The 20,663-nt window shown below is 46.0% G+C and overlaps 1 protein-coding gene across 1 annotated transcript in view; it reads right to left on the bottom strand.

Moving 5' to 3' along the window:
• Positions 1 to 20,663, bottom strand: part of NIBAN1 (niban apoptosis regulator 1) — a 144,720-nt gene that overhangs the window by 14,986 nt on the left and 109,071 nt on the right. Inside the window, exons 6-9 of the mRNA XM_072945936.1 lie at positions 13,166 to 13,281; positions 7,277 to 7,381; positions 6,819 to 6,981; positions 2,028 to 2,215 (exon numbers count right to left, since the gene is read on the bottom strand). Coding sequence (XP_072802037.1) covers positions 2,028 to 2,215; positions 6,819 to 6,981; positions 7,277 to 7,381; positions 13,166 to 13,281 — 572 coding nt within the window. The remainder of the gene's footprint in view (positions 1 to 2,027; positions 2,216 to 6,818; positions 6,982 to 7,276; positions 7,382 to 13,165; positions 13,282 to 20,663) is intronic.

The following is a 20,663-nucleotide window of genomic DNA, read 5'->3' as shown; positions in this document are numbered from 1 at the left end:
GAGGCTGAGGGAGAACTGGGGAGTAACACAGTGACAGCGTGAGTGTGAATAACACAGGGAGTTTCAGGTCACAGAAAAGAGAGAAAACTAGAATTCTAGATTTTTCTAAGCAGGAATTTAACAAGGGCCCACTCTCTTTGCTTGTAAAGGGAAAACATTACTGTCTTTAAGAAGTCAGCTCTGGAGAGCACCACTGAAGTAGAATTCATGATCAAAAGCATCCTGCCAAACTTGCCCCTTGTCACATCACGTGTAATGTGTCTGTTTTTTTTTTTTAAAGTATCAATTAAACAGACAGGAGAGGAAAAACTGGTTACCATGTTGCTCTTATAAGACTGGCAAAAAGTTTAAACAAGTGATTCCCTAATGCTGATGGGAATTTAAGGGAAAAGTATTCTGTCCTGTACAACTGGCGAGATGTAAAATTCAAATCCTTTGTGGGGGATGCAAATGGAAGCATCAGTTAATATGAGAAATAGTCCTGCCTTTCAACCTAACAGCCCTGTCCTAGGAATCTAATCCGTGGAAACAAAAGTATCAAAGTATCTGAACAGGGTGGGAAGGGACAGACTGGGAGCTCCAGATTTGCAGATGCTGACAGGCATATATAAAATAGATAAACAAGTTCATACTGTATAGCACAGGAAAATATATTCAATATCTTATAGTAGCTCACAGTGAAAAAGAATGTGAAAATGTATATATGTGTGTTCATGTATGACTGAAGCATTGTGCTGTGCACCAGGAACTGACACACCCTGTAAACTGACTATAACTCAATAAAAAAAAAGTATCTGAATATCTGCAACAAGGTTATTTATCACAGCTTTGTTCATAGTGCCAACAATATTTGGATGGTTGGATATATCATGGTATATCCACACATGAAATATTACGCAGCTGTTACAAAAAAGATTTAGAGCTAGAACAGGTAAAAACAGTTTCACGGGGTATTTTTGAGTGAGAAAACCGATAAACAGCAATTTATATAGTGTAACACCATTTTTCTAAGGGCAAACAATAGGAAAAAACATAGCCTATAAAATGTGTGTGTTTTATATGATACACAGGCATGGAGAAAAAGCAGAGAATGGCACATGCTAAGTTGTTAACATTGGTTAACTGAGTGGGGTGTGAGAGGTACAGACAGAGGACAGAGAGTAAAGGAAAAGGCTGCAATAAGAAACCTCAAAATATTTACAAAATGACCCCCTTTCTATACAATCATATGTATGTGTGCATAAAAAAAGAAAAGGAAAAGAAACAGAAGCATCTGGTTTCATCCATTGACTTGAAGGGATTCCATCGTGATATGACAAGCTGCCCAGCTCTGTCCGCCAGTGAGCCCCAGCTTTAGGGGGCAGCAGGTCCTCTGGAGGTCTCGTTACAGCAGACCCTGGGCCCCACCCTGGAGCTCCTGGTCCTGCGGGTCACCAGCGGGGCCTGAGAACCTGCATTTTCAGCAGCCAGGTGATGCTGCAGCTGGGCCAGGGACCATACTGTGAGGAAACTGGTTTTCTTCATGAGTCTGCATTTTTGGAAACCAACCAACCAACCAACCAAGTTTATAGAAATGAGGATACGTGCTTATATGTTTGTACGGATAAGGAGGAAGTGTATGAGGATGCATACTAAGCTATTTATATTAGTCAATTCAGGGAGCTGGGAGTGGAGATGGCCTAGGAGCTGGTGGTGGAGTAGCACCAGGTAGGTACGATGGTGATTAATTTTGCCTTTATATTAACATCTAAGTATACTGTTTCACTTATGAAGGCATATTATTTTTGCAGCTTGAAAACCGTCAAAGGAAATCAGGTAGACAGACGGATGAGTGGATGGTTGAATAATGTGGTTGGATCAATGGAAGAAAGACCGGATGAACAGATGGAAGGGCAGATGAATGAAAGGAAGGAGGAAGGGTGGGAAGGAAGGAGGGAGAGGAGAATGAATGAATGCAGATAAAGACCCGCAAGACAGGCAGCCCCAGGCAGACCGCGCACACTCCACTCCTCCGCTTGGCAGCCTACCTCCTTTAGCTGGGCACTGTCTTTGGCGGTCTGAAAGTTCTGGCTGAGTTCATCCACTTGTTTTTCAAAGAGTGCACGTACTTCACTGAATCCTGAGCTCACCGGTCCCATGAGCTCCTCCAGGATGGACGCCAGGAATGGCTGCACACTCTCCACACAGCTTCTCTCTGCTGGCTGGGCCACCAACGCTGAGGCAGGAAACAGTCAGAAAGCGGGGAGTTAGGGCAAGAGAGTGGATCCAGAGGCACCGGTCCAGGGGCCAGGGCTGGACGGCGCCCCACAGAGTCCTTTAACACAGCCAAGGCAAGTTCAGACTGGTGAGCCGGACCAGCACAGTGAGTCCTGTGCTGGCCTTCACTGGGATGGAAAACCACCAGACGCTTTGAGATTGTCACAAGGAGAGTCTCTCCTCTCCCCTAGATTTCCTCTGTCCCAGGATGAAATGCCTTTTTCTGCTTGATCCCTGTGAATACGCAATGCCTAATACAAAAAGAAAGGAAGGAAGGAAGGAAGAAAGAGAAAATGCTAATGACCCATCTATTTACTATCAATCATCGTCATTATAAATGCATACAGTGTGTCTTCTAAAAACACAACTTACTCGGTTTTAGCTCATTTCTCTAAGGGTGAATCAGTTGATATAACTTAATTCCCCTTCCCCCTCCTCAAGAGACTTTTTAAAAACTCAAGTACAGTCTTTTTGGGGGCAAATGGAAACAAATTCCAATCAGTTTGCTACCCTGCCTCCCATCCACACCCCTATTTTTTTTAAAGACGTTATTTTTTCTGATAATCAAGGATGACGTGCTCCATGACAAAAACAGAGAGAGGATAGAAAACCATAAAGAGGGTTAAATGTAACTGTATTCTTACTTCCTGGAGGAAATACAGCTCTTTGATTTAGAAGAGGAATAGCATAGTAAAGCTTGTGAGTCATTAAGTTTGGACAGGACATGGAAATCTGCATTTTTTTTTAAGTCCTAAGGTGATTCTCAGGACTGGCCAGGTTTGGAAGCAGCGATACAGTAAAGGCAGTCTGCGCCCACTTCGTGGATGGAAGGCCAGCTCTACACAGCCAGGGAAGTGACCCAGCCTTGTCATGGCATCACAGAACTGAGCAGGGAGGCATGAACTCACCCCATGTCCAGTCCCTCTTTTACAAAAGGCAAAAAGGGGGCCTGGAGATGTTAGATGACTTGACCAAGGTCACACCTTAATTTTCAGATCCAGAATTATTATTCAGAAGTATTTCTTAATTTTTCTTGGCAAATAACTTGCTGATGGTGAGACAGATGGCTACATTCTCACTTCAATTTGCAGAAATATTTCACAGAGTTATGGAGGATCTGCCCACTAGTCTGAGACTCTGAAATGGCCAATGCTACTGGTATTATGAATAACTCATACATTTGGGGGATGTAAAATATTAACCAGGTCATAGAATTACCAGGGGAACAAAACCCTTTCTATTGTATGGTTCAAATATGAAACAATCTATGACTTCAAAAGATAACTTTCTTGATACCAAAATGCAAAATTTTTGCCAGAAAGATAAATGAAGTTTTTATCAATTAACTCTGAGAGAACTATTTGAAAAACATCTAATTGAAATTTCAGAATAATCATGAACATGGGTCATTCATACACTGTAAAGACTCAGCAGCTGTCCGATGTCCCCCACGGGGTGGGGGCAGAGACAGGAACAGGGAGGGGTGATGGGAGGCCAAGCTCCTCTCTGCCCGACTCCCCCGTGCCTAGGTGCCAGTGTGTGCTCCAGCCCTCTCTCCGTGCCTTTATTCAGGGTTCCTTCCACCTGTGCCTTCCTACCTCCACCTCTGCTTATCAACATCCTACTCTCCTCCTCAAGGCCAAGTTCAAATTTCACCCACCCGGGACAGCTTAGTGCCTGGAACCACCGCACGGCTTCCTGAACTATGATCTGCTGGTGTTTCCTTAACGATCGGATACATTTTACCTCCCACACAGATGCGCCCTGCTGCTTCTCAGGGACGCAGAGCTGCTGCTGTTGAATCACGTCTTGTGACCCGCTAATTCACGAGCCGTACGTTCATTCAGTTGTGCAGAGTGATTCAGAGAGGACGCCGAGCCCGGGGGCTGGACTTGGCCTGACTGTCATTCTAGCTTTGGAATCTCAGGAAAGTTACTTACTCTCTACCTCAATTTTCTTATCTGTAAAATGGAGATCCTAAGAGTCATCACTCTGAGGGTTATGCTGAGGATTAAATGAGCTCACTCTGCTCAAAGTGCGCAGGCCCGTGTGGGACCCTCTGGAAGTACTCGGTACCTGTCAGCTCCGACCCAACCTGTCAGCATTATCATTCTTCCCAGTCAGCTGACAGTAACCCAGCATTCTCACTGCCGGGGGCCCACGGGGTTTTTTGATGTTGAAATGGTTTCTGCTTGGGGACCAGGGCGCTCTCTGTTCTTGCCTCTCTTGTGGCATTCACCGTATTTTTCCTTCTGTTTCACTGTCTTTTATCCTCTCCTGTTTGTAAAATCATGTCTTCTTCTTTGACTCTTCAGAGACCTTGTATACAGCAGGAGCAGAATAAATGCTTATTGAATTAATCCGTGCTTGTGGAGCAGAACTTACACCAGTTGCTTCACTCCCAAGGGTCACATGGGAGGAAACAACGAGGTGACTACTTTAATACTCTCAAAGTTTCTTCAAAATCCAAAGCCTTCTATCAATGCAGCTTGACGTGCACTGCCTTGTTTTATTAAAGATGGAGAACCAGAGGCCTGGTAAAAAAATTGTTTCTGATATTCTGTTTTAAAAGGACTTGATCATGACTTCCTTTCAAGGCTTCCTTTAGGAAACAAAACTAGGAAAGTCCAGGGCAGAAAGTTTTTCCAGCTTATGTGAAATACACCGGAACCACAGAGACTCAGGCAAGAGAGAAAGACAGATTGGTTTACTTCAGGCCAGGAGAATGGCCACAGTTAGGCTCTGCTCAGCCCCAGAAAAGAGGTCTGTACTCACGTACAGGAGTTGAGTGTTAGCAGTTTTAAGTTGTAGAAACACACTCAACCCTAGATCAGCTGTGCTAATAGAGGAATAAGAGACCTGGATCATAGGAAACAGAAAACAGTCCGAAGTTAGTTCATATCTGGCTCAAATAAACAACAGATTCAGACACGCACAACTTTGCTCCAGGCGAGCCTCGCCAGTCTCCTCTCAGGGGGACCTGTCAGAAGAGCCTGGAGCAAGCCGGGCTGCAGCTCGAACAGGGCCTGGGGCGCAGAGGCGAATCCACCAAGCTGAGAGCCTCAGCAGAGGCTAAGTCTCTTGAGCACAGGCGTGGACTCTTCGCGCTTCACCGCGAGAGCTCCGTCGTCTTGCTCAGAAAGCACTGAGTGAGTGTTTTTTTAAATGAATGAGTGAGTGAAAAGTCTCAAGACTGGCCATGTGAGAAGACTGCTGACACGTGGCCCCAGACGGGCCGGCCTGCTCTCCCCCTGAAGTGGCACTCAGCGCGGTGTGCTTTGGGGATGCAGGGGTGCCCCACGGCAGAATTCTATCCCGCAGAGCCCTCAGAAGCCATCGAAGGCCCCTGGGAGGAGATGGGCAGACTGTCTTCCGTCCAAGGCCACCGTGTGAACATCTGCGGCTTTGAGGTCTGTAAGGTTGTCAGTTCCAACGACTCAGCTGTGACCTTGTGGCACGAAAGTGGCCACAGACAAGACAGATGAATGGGCATAGATGTGTTCCAATAAGATTCCATTGACAGAAACGGACGGCAGGCCAGATTGGGCCCTCAGGGCCACAGTTTGCGGACCCCAATCTCACAGGCCCTTGTGATTTAGGAGGAGGACACTGACGTCGAGGGACCGCCCTGTGTGACCAGCTGTAAGAGCTGGGACTACAGACAGTCACTGACTTAAACGATGGTTCTCCCTCGGATTTTTCAAGGTTCAAAGCAATCTGCATTCAGTAGAAACCATACTTCAGACTCCGAATGCTGATCTCCTCCTGGGCTCGCGACAAGCAGTACGAGGCTCCCTCGTGACGCCGGACAGGGCAGCATCAGGACGGTGGCCGCCGATACAGTGGCAACCGTCCTGCACCCGCACGGCCATTCCAACTTCCCCTCCCAGTACAGTGTTCAATCAGCCCCACGAGATATCCCACACTTTATTATAAAACAGACTCGGCGTTGGGTGCTTTCCCTCAACTGCGGGCTAACAGAAATGTTCTGAGCACGTCTCACCAGGCTGAGCCGTGATACTCGGTAGGTTAGGCGTATGAAATGCATCTTCGACTTAACACGGGTTTATTGGGACGTCACCTCGTGTGTCGAGGAAGATCTGTAGAATCCAGATTTATTGACTCTACACCAAAAGTTTTTTGTTTTTCTTGTTAAACGAAAATCTGCTTGCCCACGGATTCAGATATTCATCGTGAGTCTGCACGCAGCAGGCGTGGTACCAGGCCCCAGGAACCCTGAGTGAGCCAGGGCGGCCTGGCCCGCCCCTCAGGGAGCTCGCAGCAGGGGCAGAAGCGCGACAGTTTGGTGTAAGGAGCACTACAGCGGGAGAGACGCAGCGCCCGGGCGCGCCCCCGGGGCAGGGGCGGCTCGTCACTGCGGCTTCCGTGGGCAGGCCCGGGCCCCTGAGAGCGCCGCCAGCTCGCTCCTGTTACAGCGCTGGTCACCTCCTCCCGAGCCCCTCAGTTTAGGTCTCCTCTAAAACCATCCATCCCAGCTCTGCGGGACAGCCCCAAACGCACAGCTCATTTAGTTCGTAGGAGCCTGGACTGTCTCCACTGACCTTTGATCTTCCCAATTAAGAAGTTCTTTGAGTTCACAATCTGATCCATGTCTGAGCGGATGGTTCCTTCCAGGCCCTTGGCCAGAGCCCTGCATTCCTCCTTCAAGGCACTGAATCCCTCTGAAACTTGATGCTGAACCAGGGTGTAGGCCTCTTCCAGGAGCTGCGACAGAAAACACATAAATCGGGGCTCTGCCGTGCGTCAGCGCCCCACGGCGTCAAGCAGAAGGGGAAGGATTAATCACAGCCCATCACGACATAAACAAAACCACGCGCACATTGCTCGTTTTCTTTCGCAGTTAGAGTCTGTTTGGATTAGTCCTCATATGAGTGACACCAAGCAGACTGGGCCTTTCCCCACACAGGGAAGGAATTATGTATAAAAAAAAACCCTAAAAAGGGAAGGGAAGGGAATGTCCGTTTGGCGCAGCACAGCTGCAGAGAACACCATCACTTACGCCGAACCAGGCCCTCTTTCTGTCATTTTTCTTCCCCTTCATTTTGGGCAGGAGGTCTGTCTGAAGAGTTGGCAGGAGCTCCTCCATCACCAGGTTACTCAGGATCTGTCGAGAGGAAGAGGCCCCAGAGCTGGTTCAGTTGGTGACAACTAAATGTGAGCGCTGGGGCAACTGAAGGTGCCCTGACCGGCTCTCCCAGTCTGGCTACGTAAGCCCGTGCTGGGCACACGAAATCTCAGGTTCATAGCTCGGCTCTGGTCTGAGGCCACAGACATCTCAAGCAAGACAATGTTAGAAGGGAAATACATACAAGATCTTGTGGCGGCTCACAGCGAAACAAAATGCGACAAGGAATATATGTATGTTCATGTATAGCTGAAAAATTGTGCTCTACACTGGAATTTGACACAACATTGCAAAATGACCATAACTCAATAAAAAATGTTTAATAAAACATTAAAAAAATTCTTAAGCACCTGCAAGAAACAGTCACATCTGCAGACATCTTCCCATCGGAAAGGACCAATTCCTCAAATTGAAACTCCTTGTATTCATTTCTTTCTTTTTCTTTTTTCCTTTGCCCTGACCCTAACCCTAACAAACTTCTCATATTCAAACTGCAGATGCTAATGCACTTAGGGTAAGAGGGGAACTTCAGTTACGGCGAAGGGCACCCTTAGCAGAATTGTGAAGGGGGTCAGCCTAGGTTTTGGTGGCTCAAGTCCTTGCCTGTGTCCCCCGAGACCAGTTCTCCTCAAGCTTTCTTGGGATCTCAGTATCTTCATGCTCTTTGTTCCCACTGCACCCTGAATCCCCACCTCTATCTTCTTTTAAGTTTAGGGGGAGCAAAAAGGGAGTAACAAACACTTTGGAGCAACTGGCTATTTGTGGAATGAGCAGAATATGGGAGGGGACTGTCAATTTTCAGAGTGCCTTTAAAAAAATTATTCCCAGAATTTTTTTTTGGCTCAATGAAAATATTTCTTTTGAATCCGAGCAGTGATCTCTATGGCCATGCAAATGCTCCACGTAGCCCTGGCCCTTCTTCTTCACACCCACCGCCCTAACTGGGGCAGCATTGGTGTTTGGATTCACTTTTACCATGAGTCTTGGGGCTCACAGCTCAGCTTTCAACATCAGGCTGCAGCCCAAGATTTATAACAGAACAAGAGTTATTTGGGGGAATGGAGACAGGCAGAGAAGTAGAGAACCACTGGACATCTGTTCTACGAATTTAAAATAATATTTGTCCAAAGTAATTGACTTTCTCATAAAAGCTCATAAGCTTTGGGAATTAAGACAGGCTTTTCTCTGAGGTCATCGGTCAGCCTCATGCTAGTGGGAGCACTCACGAGCTCACTAGATTTTGCCTTTCACCAGGGCTCTGTTTACAGCGGGATGTGGGCTCCAACTGACCTGAGCAGGAATGCCCTCAGGGTGGAGGTGGGCCAGTCCCCCAGCCCCCCTGGGCCTGGGGGTCCCTAGGAGAGGAGGCTTCGAGGGTCAGAGCATGAATGGGGCTCCTGTCATTTGCAACGTGGAACTTGGGTGTGACAAAGACTATAGTGGGGCAGGATTTCCACCAGGCTCAGTCATTGATCGGTGGGGGTGTTTTTACCTTTCTTAATCCTTCTCTGGGGGCCCCTTGAGAGGTGAACCAGCATTTTTGAGGAGTCTAAGAGGAAGGTGACATGTGCAAACTCCATAGAAATCAGCAAGTCCAAAAATTAGAGTCAAGCACGTGATCAATAATTCATGAGCCCCCAGCTGGCCCAGTGGAACACGTCTGCCCAAGGGTGACGACAGCGAGGCAGGGCGAGAGGGAGCCGAGAGCCTGAGGAGACTGAAGCCCGGACTTACAATCTATGGGAAATATTATCTTCGTTGAAAAGTACTAAACTCAGGAATCCTAACAATTGTCTGAATTCATCCTTGTGCAGAGACTGGTTTGCCTCTGAGCCTGAACAAGGAAGGGACTTGAAGGCTGAAAGCGTTCTACAGTCCAAAGGGAAAGAGAGCTCCACTTGGGTGGGCCTGTAGACTTCTTCTGTCTTTCCCATACGACGTTCCAAGAAATGTGGTTCGATTTTATAACGTAGGAGCTGGAAAAGGAAACGTGTCTGGGAAAAAGAGGAGGGGGAGGGGAGTGGGTTGCAAGGGGGGCTGTGATTAGAGAAGAGCCCCAGAGGCAGGCAGGGCCTGAGGGCCCCAGCGGCTCGGCTTCTTCCCGGGACCCCCAGCCCCGGCCCACCTGGCCGAGAGCTGCTCCTCAGCAGCCCGGGCCCTGCTCCGGGCTCCCCGCCGCCATCGGCCGTCCCGGGCAGGGTCCAGGGCACTCGGGCTGTTCTACAGAAAGTAGCTAATCTACTGTAAAATAACATGCGAATGAAGAGGCCCCCCCCACCCTTCTCTCCCCAGGCTAGGATTCCAATGAATCTTACCATCAGGGACCTAAAAATATCACCTGTGCTTTGAAAAAGGGGGGTGTGTGTGTAAATGTAACTGCTGGGATTTAACTGGGAGATTAAACATCCCACCGCACATGTGAGAAACCTAACATGCCATTCGGTTGATCAGGACCAGCAAACCCCGGCTCACCCCCTGAAGGCCGCAGCTCGTGTGGCCTTCCAGATACTGTGGCCGTGAGGAAGGCGAGGCCCGGGGGGCCACCCCCTTGGTCTGACCGGGCTGTTGGCCTTGTACCCTTTGTGTTACGGAGCAGCCGTGGGTGAAAGAATCCATTTAAAGGGGACACCTCAAGGTCATTAGGCAAAGGACTACTCTGGAACATATGAACAAAGCCTAAAAATGTAAATAGTTTTCTGGTCTTGAAACCATTCTGATCTGTGGGAACTATGAGCTATTCTTTTGGCCTGTCTGGTTAATTTAAAGGCAAACAAAATATATATATACCACGTAACTTATATTTTCATATTACAAAATTCTTTCCCTTATGATTTCATTTGATACATTTTTATTGACAAGCAGAAAATACATTGATGCTTTTTACTGGTGTACAAATATTTTCACCTTAAGAATCTGTCAGGCAAGTTATTCTAAGATATTTGCTTTGCCTGGACACTTGCCTAAAATAGCCATCACTACCAGGGCAAGTCATTCTTGCTGTGTGAGTCATTACTATGAAGATAATCACATAACAATGCTGAAAATCTTCTGAACACAGCCCCCTGGGGTAGGGGGTTAGGGCAATGTTGTGAGTAAGCTCTCAGCAGACATAAAAAAATGCAAATAAACTCAGTGCTTTAAACAAAGGATGTCATATTCTCAAACTCAGCTATGCCGTGCTATTTTCTTTAGCTATGCGGCAGCTTCCTGACCGCTTTTTCTGTGTGAGTCCCAGGACAGATGCTGCTTCCGCCCCGTGTGTAAGCAGTCGTGACGAAGCTGGCACCTTCCAGGCCCCGCACGGGCCAGTCTTGGAAAGCATTTCCTTTCACCAGCTTCTCTAGGGATCACGACATGGCTCAAAATGCATTTCTGTCACAGACTGGCTTTGTGACTTTGGACCAGTCTCTCTGAATGTCCTTTCTCTCACCTGGACAAATAATCCTGAAATGCCCTTCCAGTGCTCACAAAGACACTCAGATTCCTGGGGGAGCAAAACTTTTTATTGGGTGCCTTGATAACTTCAGCTTTTATTCATTTCTTCTCTGGTTTTTGTTTTGCTTTGTTTTCCAACTTAAGGTATTTTTTTTATACCACAAAATTAGCACCTTCCTACGACTGCTTCGTGCTAACGTTTTGCGATGTCCAGATACGTACAGAACCACGCCTGTACCCACACATGCTTCGAAGGCTGCTTTGTTCTCTGGATGTTTCTAGGTATGACTCGCCCCACCACGATGCCAAGGGATGAGTGACTGCACCCTCTTGCACCTTACAGCGCTTCGCACACAGCAGCCCCAAGCAAAGAGCAGGTCAGCGAAAGAAAACAAAGTCAATCTCAACTCACAGAAAGGACTCACTAAGCACCAGTTTCCAAGGGCGTCGTGAAGGAATGCGAGCTGGTGTGAGATTTCAAATGGGAGGAAAAGGCGAGCGTGTAGCCCAGCTACACGCGAGGAGCGAAGTACATGTCTAACTTGGGACAGTCACACGGTTGACGCTGACCTTTCACTGGACCAGGAGCCAGAAGCCATCGTTTCTTGGCCATTTATCCACTTGGCGTGTGACCCTGGGACAATCAGCTGCTCAGGGCAGAGACCACTCTGCCTTGCCCATCCCAGGGTCACTAGCACCCAGCATGGTGCCTGGCACACAGTGGCTCAATAAATGATTGTTGAATGACTAAAACTGGGCAAGTCACTTAATTGCTATATTTCTCCCTCAGTTTTCTCATCTATAAAGTAGAGATGAGAACTGCTCCACCCATCTCATGAGGCTACTGAAACAGACAGACAGAGTTTGGACTCGAACATAAAAAGTATCACACAGAGACATTTTACCACTGGTATATCCGTTAAATATGGTTGTTTCTCTGACAGGCCACTCGGTGGCAAGTGGTTCGGCCTCCCCTGTGCTTTCACTTTGCTTTGTGGCCTGAGTACAGTTAGACTTTAATCCTCTCTGATTTGTAAGTGGATGTGTTTCCTCCAAAGAGCAGAAACAAAGGATTGGTTAATGTTCTTGAGTTAAGTTTCAGGATGGGAAATAAGTGAGTTTAGAATCCACCAAAAAAGGGGAGGAGTAGGAAAGAGAGGAGGGGGAGAGGGAGGAGGAGGGGTTGGGGAAGGGAGGGGGGAGGAGAGGGGGAGGGGAGGGGAGAAGGGAGGGGAGGGGAAAGGGAGGGAGAGGAGGAGGGAAGGAGGAGGGCATGGGGGGGAGGAAGAGGAGGAGATGCTGAGTCATATGGCAGAACAATAAAGAACAGCCCACCACCATGAGAAAATGTTTTCGGCTTTAGGTGTTTGATGACCATACAAAAGCAAGACGCCATCTGGCACCTTCCAAATACTGTTTCCTTAAAAACAAAATTTCACTGACCCCAGAAAGAGGCATTCTAGAATATGAGGGGAAAATCAAAGAAGAACACTCTTGGACCCTGTGTGCCTGTAATTAAAAAATGCCCACACCCAGCCTCCTCCTCCTGACTGCATCAGCCGGGTGATGGGTGTCCTCACGGAGGACGGGCCACATCGTGCAACACAGTTCCCTTGGAGATTTGTAACAACGTGCCCGGTACAAGCCAACCAAGACACTTAGCCCATGACCTGCACCTCATCAGGATCGTGGGAAACTATACGGAACCACAGGGGACAGAGCACTAGAAAAGGTACGTGAAACACGCAGAAGACTTTCTAATGCTTTTAATATGTGTCCCTTAATTACGTCATTTATAAACCATTCCACAGATAAAGACAAGTATGTGCCAAATACTCTCCCAACAACATCTCATTCAATTCTCACAACCCGGCAAGGCAAACATCATTCTTAATTTTTTCAGACGGAGTACCAGGAGTACCACTAGGGGACCAAAAGAGGCTAAGGATCCTGGCAGGGTCTAGCCCAAGTCTGCTGACCTAAAGCCTCACCACGCACTTTGCACCATGCCTCGCTGCTCACATTTGCTTCCAGGATGGAAGCATGAGGTCATCGGAGAGGATAATGCTTTTTCCAGAAAGAAAAAAAAAAAATAGAAGTAGCTTTTCCACTGTGGTTGCAGTGTCTGGGGCTGCCCTGCTTAGTTCCTGGTCTGGAGGTCTTTGCGGAGGATGCCTAGTAGCTTACTGACCAAACACTTCCAGGCAAGGAGAGAAGTGGCCTTTGGAACCAAATCTTCCATTCTTGCAACTTTTTAAAAAATTTTTTTTTATGACCCTGACCTCCTGCCACTCAGAAAAGGATCCAAAATTCTGAGCCCCATGTTACCTGGATTTCATCCCCAGTGATCATCTCGCACGAGCCATAGTGTCCCTTCTCCTGTCGGAAGAATTGCACAGCTTCCAAAAAGGCTTGGGCTTCAAATGTTGTCTGTTTCGAGTAATCTAAAAGGAAGAGGCAAGGGCATTTAGCAAAGAAACAATACTTGATCTTACATTTTCCTGTGGTTCTTCAAGTGTAATGGCTCAGAGACCTAGCATTACCTGAATGTTACAAGGGGTGGGATTACGAGACACAGACAAGTTAAGCAAGTACTGAATTCAAAGTTCATTTGCAGGTGTGCATCACGTTATTTGCTCACTAAACCAGCTGACGAATTCTGTCAGTTGCTGGACATACTGGTTAGGACCTGAGCAAATCTTTCCCTCTTCCTCTCTCTTGTAAATGCTTCCTTCAGGCACCAGGCACCACCAACCATAACACCTCACTGAGGCCGACCGTTCCTTAACAGAGCTTCACGTACCCAAGGAATCTCTCTCAGTTTCTCAAACAAAACTCCAAGTTTTCTGTGACCTGATACCAACTTGCTGTCAAAGGGACATCAATATAATACACTGATTTACGCAAATGAAGGATGATACTTGCTAACACTTATATAGCAAGATGCTGTTCTTCTAAGCATGTCACAGATTTCACTGAAACCTCACAAAATCCTCTCAGGTGAGTGTTACTGTCACCTGCAGTTTCTAGGTGAGGAGACTGAAAGCGCAGAAAGCTGACTTAGTTGCCTGAGGTCACACAGCTAGTCGGGGCGGGCACGCAGGGCGCCCGCCGTCAGAGCCTGCCCCCAAGGGCTGTACGGTCTTACCTCACGTACTAGGTTATGCGTTTGCCTTTCTGATACATTTAGAAGGTGTTATATCTGAGAAATAATACCCTACCACGAAGGGGTGGATATCTAATGGTAGACTTTACGTGTGCCGAACGGCTTTCCCGGAATTCCGCAGATCACACCAGGCATGCAAATAGCTTCACTTCTGCTGTGGACTGAATGCCTGTGTCTCCTAAAATTCTTATGTAGAACCCCCGTGCCCAGCGTGATGGTATTTGGAGATGGAGGCTTTGGGAGGTCGCGAAGGCAGAGCCCTCATGTTGGAGTCAGAGCCCATGTAAGAAAACTGTCTCTCTGTCTCTCCCTCTGTCTCTGTCTGTCTCTCTCTGTCTCTCTCTCTCTCTGTCGCTCTGTCTCTCTGTCTCTCTCCAGACTCAGGCTCTGCCCCCGCCTTGATCCTGGACTTCCAAGACGCTGGTGTGTGTTAGAGCAGTCCAAACTGAGCAGCAGGACTTTCAACATATAAGACTCGCTCATGGAGGACACAGTGATAACTGAATTACAGAAATCTTGGCAGGGAAGTGAATTCTAGAAGTAATCTAATCTAACAATAAGGAAATCAAATCTTAGAAAGGGGGAATAAAGTGGGTAAAGGGACGTGACTGAAAGGGCTGAGTCTTCTGCCTCCGGCTCTCCCCCGACAGGACCCGGAGCTCTCCTGCCAACAGCACACGGTCTGCATCAGCAGGGCAACACCAGATCGGCCCGCTGAAGGCAGCTGGTTCACTGGGGGGACCTTCAGGGCTTTAGCCAGTGGGATTGCTCAGTCAGGGATGGAAAGGTTGATATGAGGACTGAGCAGAACCAAAAGAGGGTCAGTCTGCTTCCAAAAGGGACAATCAGCGAACAGATCGCACGTGACTCTTGTGAGATTGGCTTACGGGGTCATAAGGCCCAGAACTCGGAAGGAGAAAGCACAACTCCTGGCACCGCCTCCATAGATTCAAGCAGAGTTCTTCACGGTGGGAGAACCGGGAAGCCAGAAGCTCCACCTTCAAAACTGCGGACAGCAACTGACATTCCTGACGTCAGTGTAAAGCTTTGGTTAAAATCTAAACCAGAAAAAGGGCAGGCCAAGAATCCGGTTTTTAAACTGAAGCATTTTCTTCCTTGCTATTTTTTTCTGGTTTGGCAATTGGCTTAGAGTTTCATCTTAGAGGTTCGGAAAACACAAATTAAGGTCTTGGTGTAACACTGACAAGAAGGGGGCCGCGATATGGGTTCAGCCCACTGGGAAGAAATACACCAACAGGGACGGAAGCTGTAATTATGACACTGAGACTCAAAACTGACTCATGTGCTCTTACTTTTAACAGCTGTTTTCATTTCCAAACTCAGGAAACAAAGAGATGGAAGAAAATGCGGTGCATTGATGGAGTGAGCGTTGCCAGGCCTGTGAGCCTGGGAGCGAGGTTTTAGGTTCTTCACGTCCCTACATGGAGCATAGATTTACTTCTTTCTCCCTCAGCTGACCTCGTAACTGGTGTTTCAGGAGGTACCTGAAATCCTGTCCATGCCATCTATATCCACGTCAAAGCCAGCGATGACACTCCCACTGAGAGCTGCATTTCCAAAGATCTTTGGAAAAAATAACTGAAGAAATGGGATTTGAGGGCAGTGATGTGGGAGTTAGAGAGACGTCAAAGAAGAAACAGAAGAGCTAGAAGGTAGTAACGGTGCGGGATGAGGCGCCTTAATACAGGCAGAGAAGAAAAGTGGTAGCAATCCAATAAAGGAGCATGAAGGAAATCACAGTCACTGAACACAGCAGTGAAGTTTAAAAGAATGAGGGCAAGGGTCTGAACTCTGGACTCTCCCGTTAAGACAGACTTAAACTGGATTTTAACTAACTCCTTTTCCATAAGGGAAAAAGGATCTAATCACCGATTCATCATTACATTTTCAGCTTATAAACTGATTAATTTATATAAAACTTTTAGATCAGTATCTGCCACATACTAAGTTGCTTTACGGATATTGGTTCTCATAATTGTAAACAAAGTTCAACGGTGACTGCCAGGTCATTAAGGAAATAAAGAACAAAGGCTTGCTCTGTAAAGACAGAACTGCATCGCCATGGTAATGTGAGCTTCATTTCTTCTAAGCTGTTTGCAGAGGTACTGCTGACCTCAGCCAGATTGTACAGGTGTTTGAGAGAAACCAGATTATCAGCTCTTTAATCGACTTCCTGCCACAGATCCCAGGGGAACAAGTTCCAGGATCACAATCAGCCACTTGCTCTCCTGCCAACAAGAAGTTGAGAGTCAGTTCAATGGCCCCCAGAATCAACAATGGTTTTTGATCTGTAAGCCTTCTTCCTGCCAGCTGACTTAGAAAAATGGCAGGCATCAGTTCAAACTCTATGCTCCCAACATGCCACAGTTATGAGGATGCTCAAAGAGGCAGATGTGCTGCGGAGAACTTAGGCTTCATTAAAGCCAGCTCCTTTGCTTTATGGATGAGGAAACTGGAACACGAAATAATTAATTTCATGGTTGAAGGTCACACAGCTGGTCAGAACCAGAGCCAAGAGTTGAAAAAGTGGCTTCGGCATGTCATAAGGAGGCTTGGCCCTCGTGCTTGCTTAAATCATAGACTATGGGTGTTCGAAGTGATCTCAGAAGTCACCCACCCCAAGCTTGCTCAGTGCTGGGAGCCTTCAGAATCCCAGACAGACACTTGTCCAGCCTTAGCTTGAATATTTCCAGTGACAGGAAACTCACAGCTTAATGAAATAGTCTTTTTTGTCACTGAACTGCTGTAATTATTTGAAAATTTCCCCTTCTGTTGAGCCAAAATCTGTTTTCATGAACTCTTGCTCTCTAATCCTGCCCCTGCCTTGCCGAGTAAAATGGACAAAGAATAAAATCACTCTTCTTCCACATGGTAACTCTAAAAGAGAACCACAGTCACTATTTTAACAGTAACTATTATTGTTATTTTCCTGCAATCATTCTTTAAACAATATAGTTTTTGGATCTTTTAAATGTGACCCTCCCTTTTCCTTTTTTCCCTTTGACAATTCCAACCTGTCAACATCTTCCTTAAATTTGGACCCTATACTGAACATAATACAAGAAGTATTGTCTAATTAGTGCAAATTATGTAAGTAGAAAGATGACTTTCTTTTTTCTGGTCCTTAACCTCTTTTTTTTTTTTTAATTGAGGTATAGTCAGTTTACAATGCTGTGTCAATTTCCAGCGTAGAGCACAATTTTTCAGTTATACATGAACATACTTACAGTCATTGTTGCATCCTTTTTTGCTGTGAGCTACCACAAGATCTTGTATATATTTCCCTGTGCTGTACAGTATAATCTTGTTTATCTGTTCTATATATGCTTGTCAGTATCTACAAATTTCGAACTCCCAGTCTGTCCCTTCCCACCTCCTCCCCTCTGGCAACCACAAGCTTGTAGTCTGTGTCTGTGAGTCTGTTTCTGTTTTGCATTTATGTTCATTTTTTTAAAATTCCACATATGAGCCTCTTTTTTTAATACAACAACATCATATTGTTGGCTCATACCTTTTCTGTAGTCCAGTAAAACCCCTGCACCTTTTTCATATAAAACCCTTGTTAATCTAAGCCTTTTCTAACGGATACTTCTGCTTTTGATTTTGAAGTGCAGGTTTTAACATTACCCTTATTAAATTACAACTTACCACAATCAGTTCTGTGCCCCAGAGCCTGCCAAAGCCATCACAAAACTGTAACTCTGTCCCCAGACTCCCTTTTACCTCGGCGTCGTCCAAAAATCGGGGGGGCTTGCCTTCTGTATTTCTATCCAACTCACTGATAAAACATTCATCAGATCAGGGCTGAGGCCAGAGCCCTGAGAAACCGTAAACATTTCAGGAGACATGTGGGAGACACATCTTGGCCATTCACTCAACAGCCACATCGTCAGGACCGAGACAGATCTATTTTCCATGGTCTCTCCTAGTTCTCATCTGTGCAGCTGCATGGAAAACTTGTATTTGGGAGACATGATTAAGGATTTTGCGAGAGAAGGAAAGTTTCTCTAGACCCCTTGGGGACAGTTATTCAGGGAGCCAGCCAAAGAGAAACCGCTTTTGTTTTTCTCCACTTGCACAGATTTATGGCATGCCTGAGTCAACTGAAGGGCTCAAGCGCCAAGGCCTATGTAGTCATCCTGGACTCTGACTCTGGCTGCCGTGCTGGGACTCCCTGACTCAGGCTGGGTTTGGAAGCTGCCTTGTTATTTTATTTTATTGGTAAGCGGTGCCAAGCCGTGCTAGCTGATCTGCCTGGTGACCTGTCAAGGTTATGTAACAGTATGACTCACGACACTGCTATGGGGTTCATTTCACTAATGTGTACGTCGGAACTGTCTTCAGCGTCAGGTCGTCCCTCGGCTTTTCTAGGAGAGCTGCAGCAAGACGGCTTGCCCTAGCTTCCTCTACAGAACAGCGAAGGGCACAGGGGAACAGAACCGACATTCATTGAATACGATCATGGAGTAGAAACCATGTGAGATGTTCACACGATCTCAATATAATCCATCTGACAGTTCCATTAGGCAGGTATCACATTCGCACTTTAAGACTGACAAAGAAACTGTTTCAGGAAGGTTCACTAACCTGTTTAAGCTAGTCTCGGGTCAGGCCAGTCCTGTTCGCTCCTTGTTGTAACACTCTAGGTTTGGGTTTTTTTCACTTTTTATTTTGAGATAATTGTAGATTCATATTTTTATAAGAAATAACTTATTCCTTATAAAACTTATAGCTTATCTGCTATGTCCCGAGATAGCCAACACGTCCTCGCCCAGTTCTCCCTGATGGGCGTGTCTTGCAAAAGTGGCAGGAAACTGATACTAACGCAGCCCGGCCGCCTGATCAGATGTCATCAGTTTCACAGGCTCAGACACGTGCGTGTGTCTGTGCGTGTGCGCTGTGGCTTAGCTTTAAAATGACTTTAAATTTCATTTCCTCCTCAAAGTTTAGAATCATGTAATTCTAGACATTTAGCCCAAAGCACTCATTTAATCAGCGAGCAGACTGAGGGCCAAACAGACTGTGACATGACATTATTAAAAACACAAAGAAACCTCCCTCATTGGAATTAAAAATGAATGCTGCACAGCACAGGGAACTATATTCACTATCTTGTAGTAACCTATAATGAAAAAGAATATGAAAACGAATATATGTATGTTTACGTATGACCGAACTACACCAGAAATTGATACAACATTGTAAACTGACTATACTTCAATAATAATAATAATAATAATAATAATAAAATATACATACATATAAACATTGTAAACTCACTATACCTCAATAAAAAATGAATTAAAAAAAAAACCCCTTAGAATGTCCTGCCTGAAAAAAAAAATAATGTCAGTGGCTGGGCACAGCTCAGTGGTCAAGGGCATGCTTAGCACGTACGAGGTCCTGGGTTCAATCCCCAGTACTTCCACACACACACACACACACAAAGATGTGTTTCAAATAAATATTAAAAAAATGAATGATGTCTGTTCAAATGAAATGGTAATAGTTTTTTACTAAAAATGTTATTTATGCATGACCAACATTAGCAGATATTTATTGGCAAATTAAATAATAGCTCTATGACAACTAGCCCCAGGATCACCTAAAAGTCTCTAAGTCACATTTTATAAGACGCTAGCCTGAAATATCATGTGCTGGCAAAATCCTATCTGGGGTAGTGAGCACAGCCCCACCAGGAAGAGAAGAGGACTAAACGAAGGAACAACACGCACCTCATGGAGCTCCAGGGACTCAGGGATGAATTACAATGGTGTTGCCCAGGTGCAAAATCAAAGACACAAGGGCTTACTCGGAGGACATAAAAGGCTTCTTAAATAAATGGAAGAAAAGTGTTTCCATTATTTTGATATTTTGATTTGTTTTAACCACAGAGGAAAACACTGCTAGCCTCCTCCAGCTAAAAGCAATGCTCTCACGAATTCTTGACTCGTCAATAAATATCAAAAGGCTGTTTGTCAACAGAGAAAAGGAAGTGCTGATTACTAGCACACATGAGGACAAACTACCCTCATTTCCTTTAGCTAGACTTACTAGACTGGCAGAGCAGCTCCCACTGACTTTGGAGACGTCCTGTATCTAGATCTTAGCAAGGCAAATACTAGAGCCTTGTATGATTTGATTGACACACTGAAGAAATTTAGATTGGTTGATAATGCAAATAAACATAATCAAATAGTTAAACAACCTAAATGATGGGTGCTGGTTAAAAGAACTGATATTACTAATATCCCGGAGGAAAGCATTTTCAACTTGGAAAAGGCAATTATCAATAGACAGATAGGTAGGTAGGTAGGTAGGTAGGTAGATAGATAGATGGTTAGAGAGAGACAGAGAGAGAGAGAACCCCAGGGTCTCCCTTAACTGTGAGCTCAGCAGAGGTCAGCGGTGTGATACAGTTGTACACAAAGTAGGTGAGACTGAACCACAGGAATGTGAAATACACTAAGGACAAGGGAGACCATAGATGGATTCTCAGATACACTCCTCTGCGCTCATCATTACACACTTCCAGCTCATGCTGAGCAGCAGACTATCTGACCAAAAAATTAAAAATAAAGAAAAGAAGGTGGAGTACTTCTGAAGAAGACCAAGCAAATGAGGAATTTCATGGTTGTG

This window comes from Vicugna pacos, chromosome 21 (assembly GCF_048564905.1).
Source record: "Vicugna pacos chromosome 21, VicPac4, whole genome shotgun sequence".
NCBI classification, from domain to species: domain Eukaryota; kingdom Metazoa; phylum Chordata; class Mammalia; order Artiodactyla; family Camelidae; genus Vicugna; species Vicugna pacos.
This window is presented reverse-complemented; position numbering and strand designations above follow the sequence as displayed.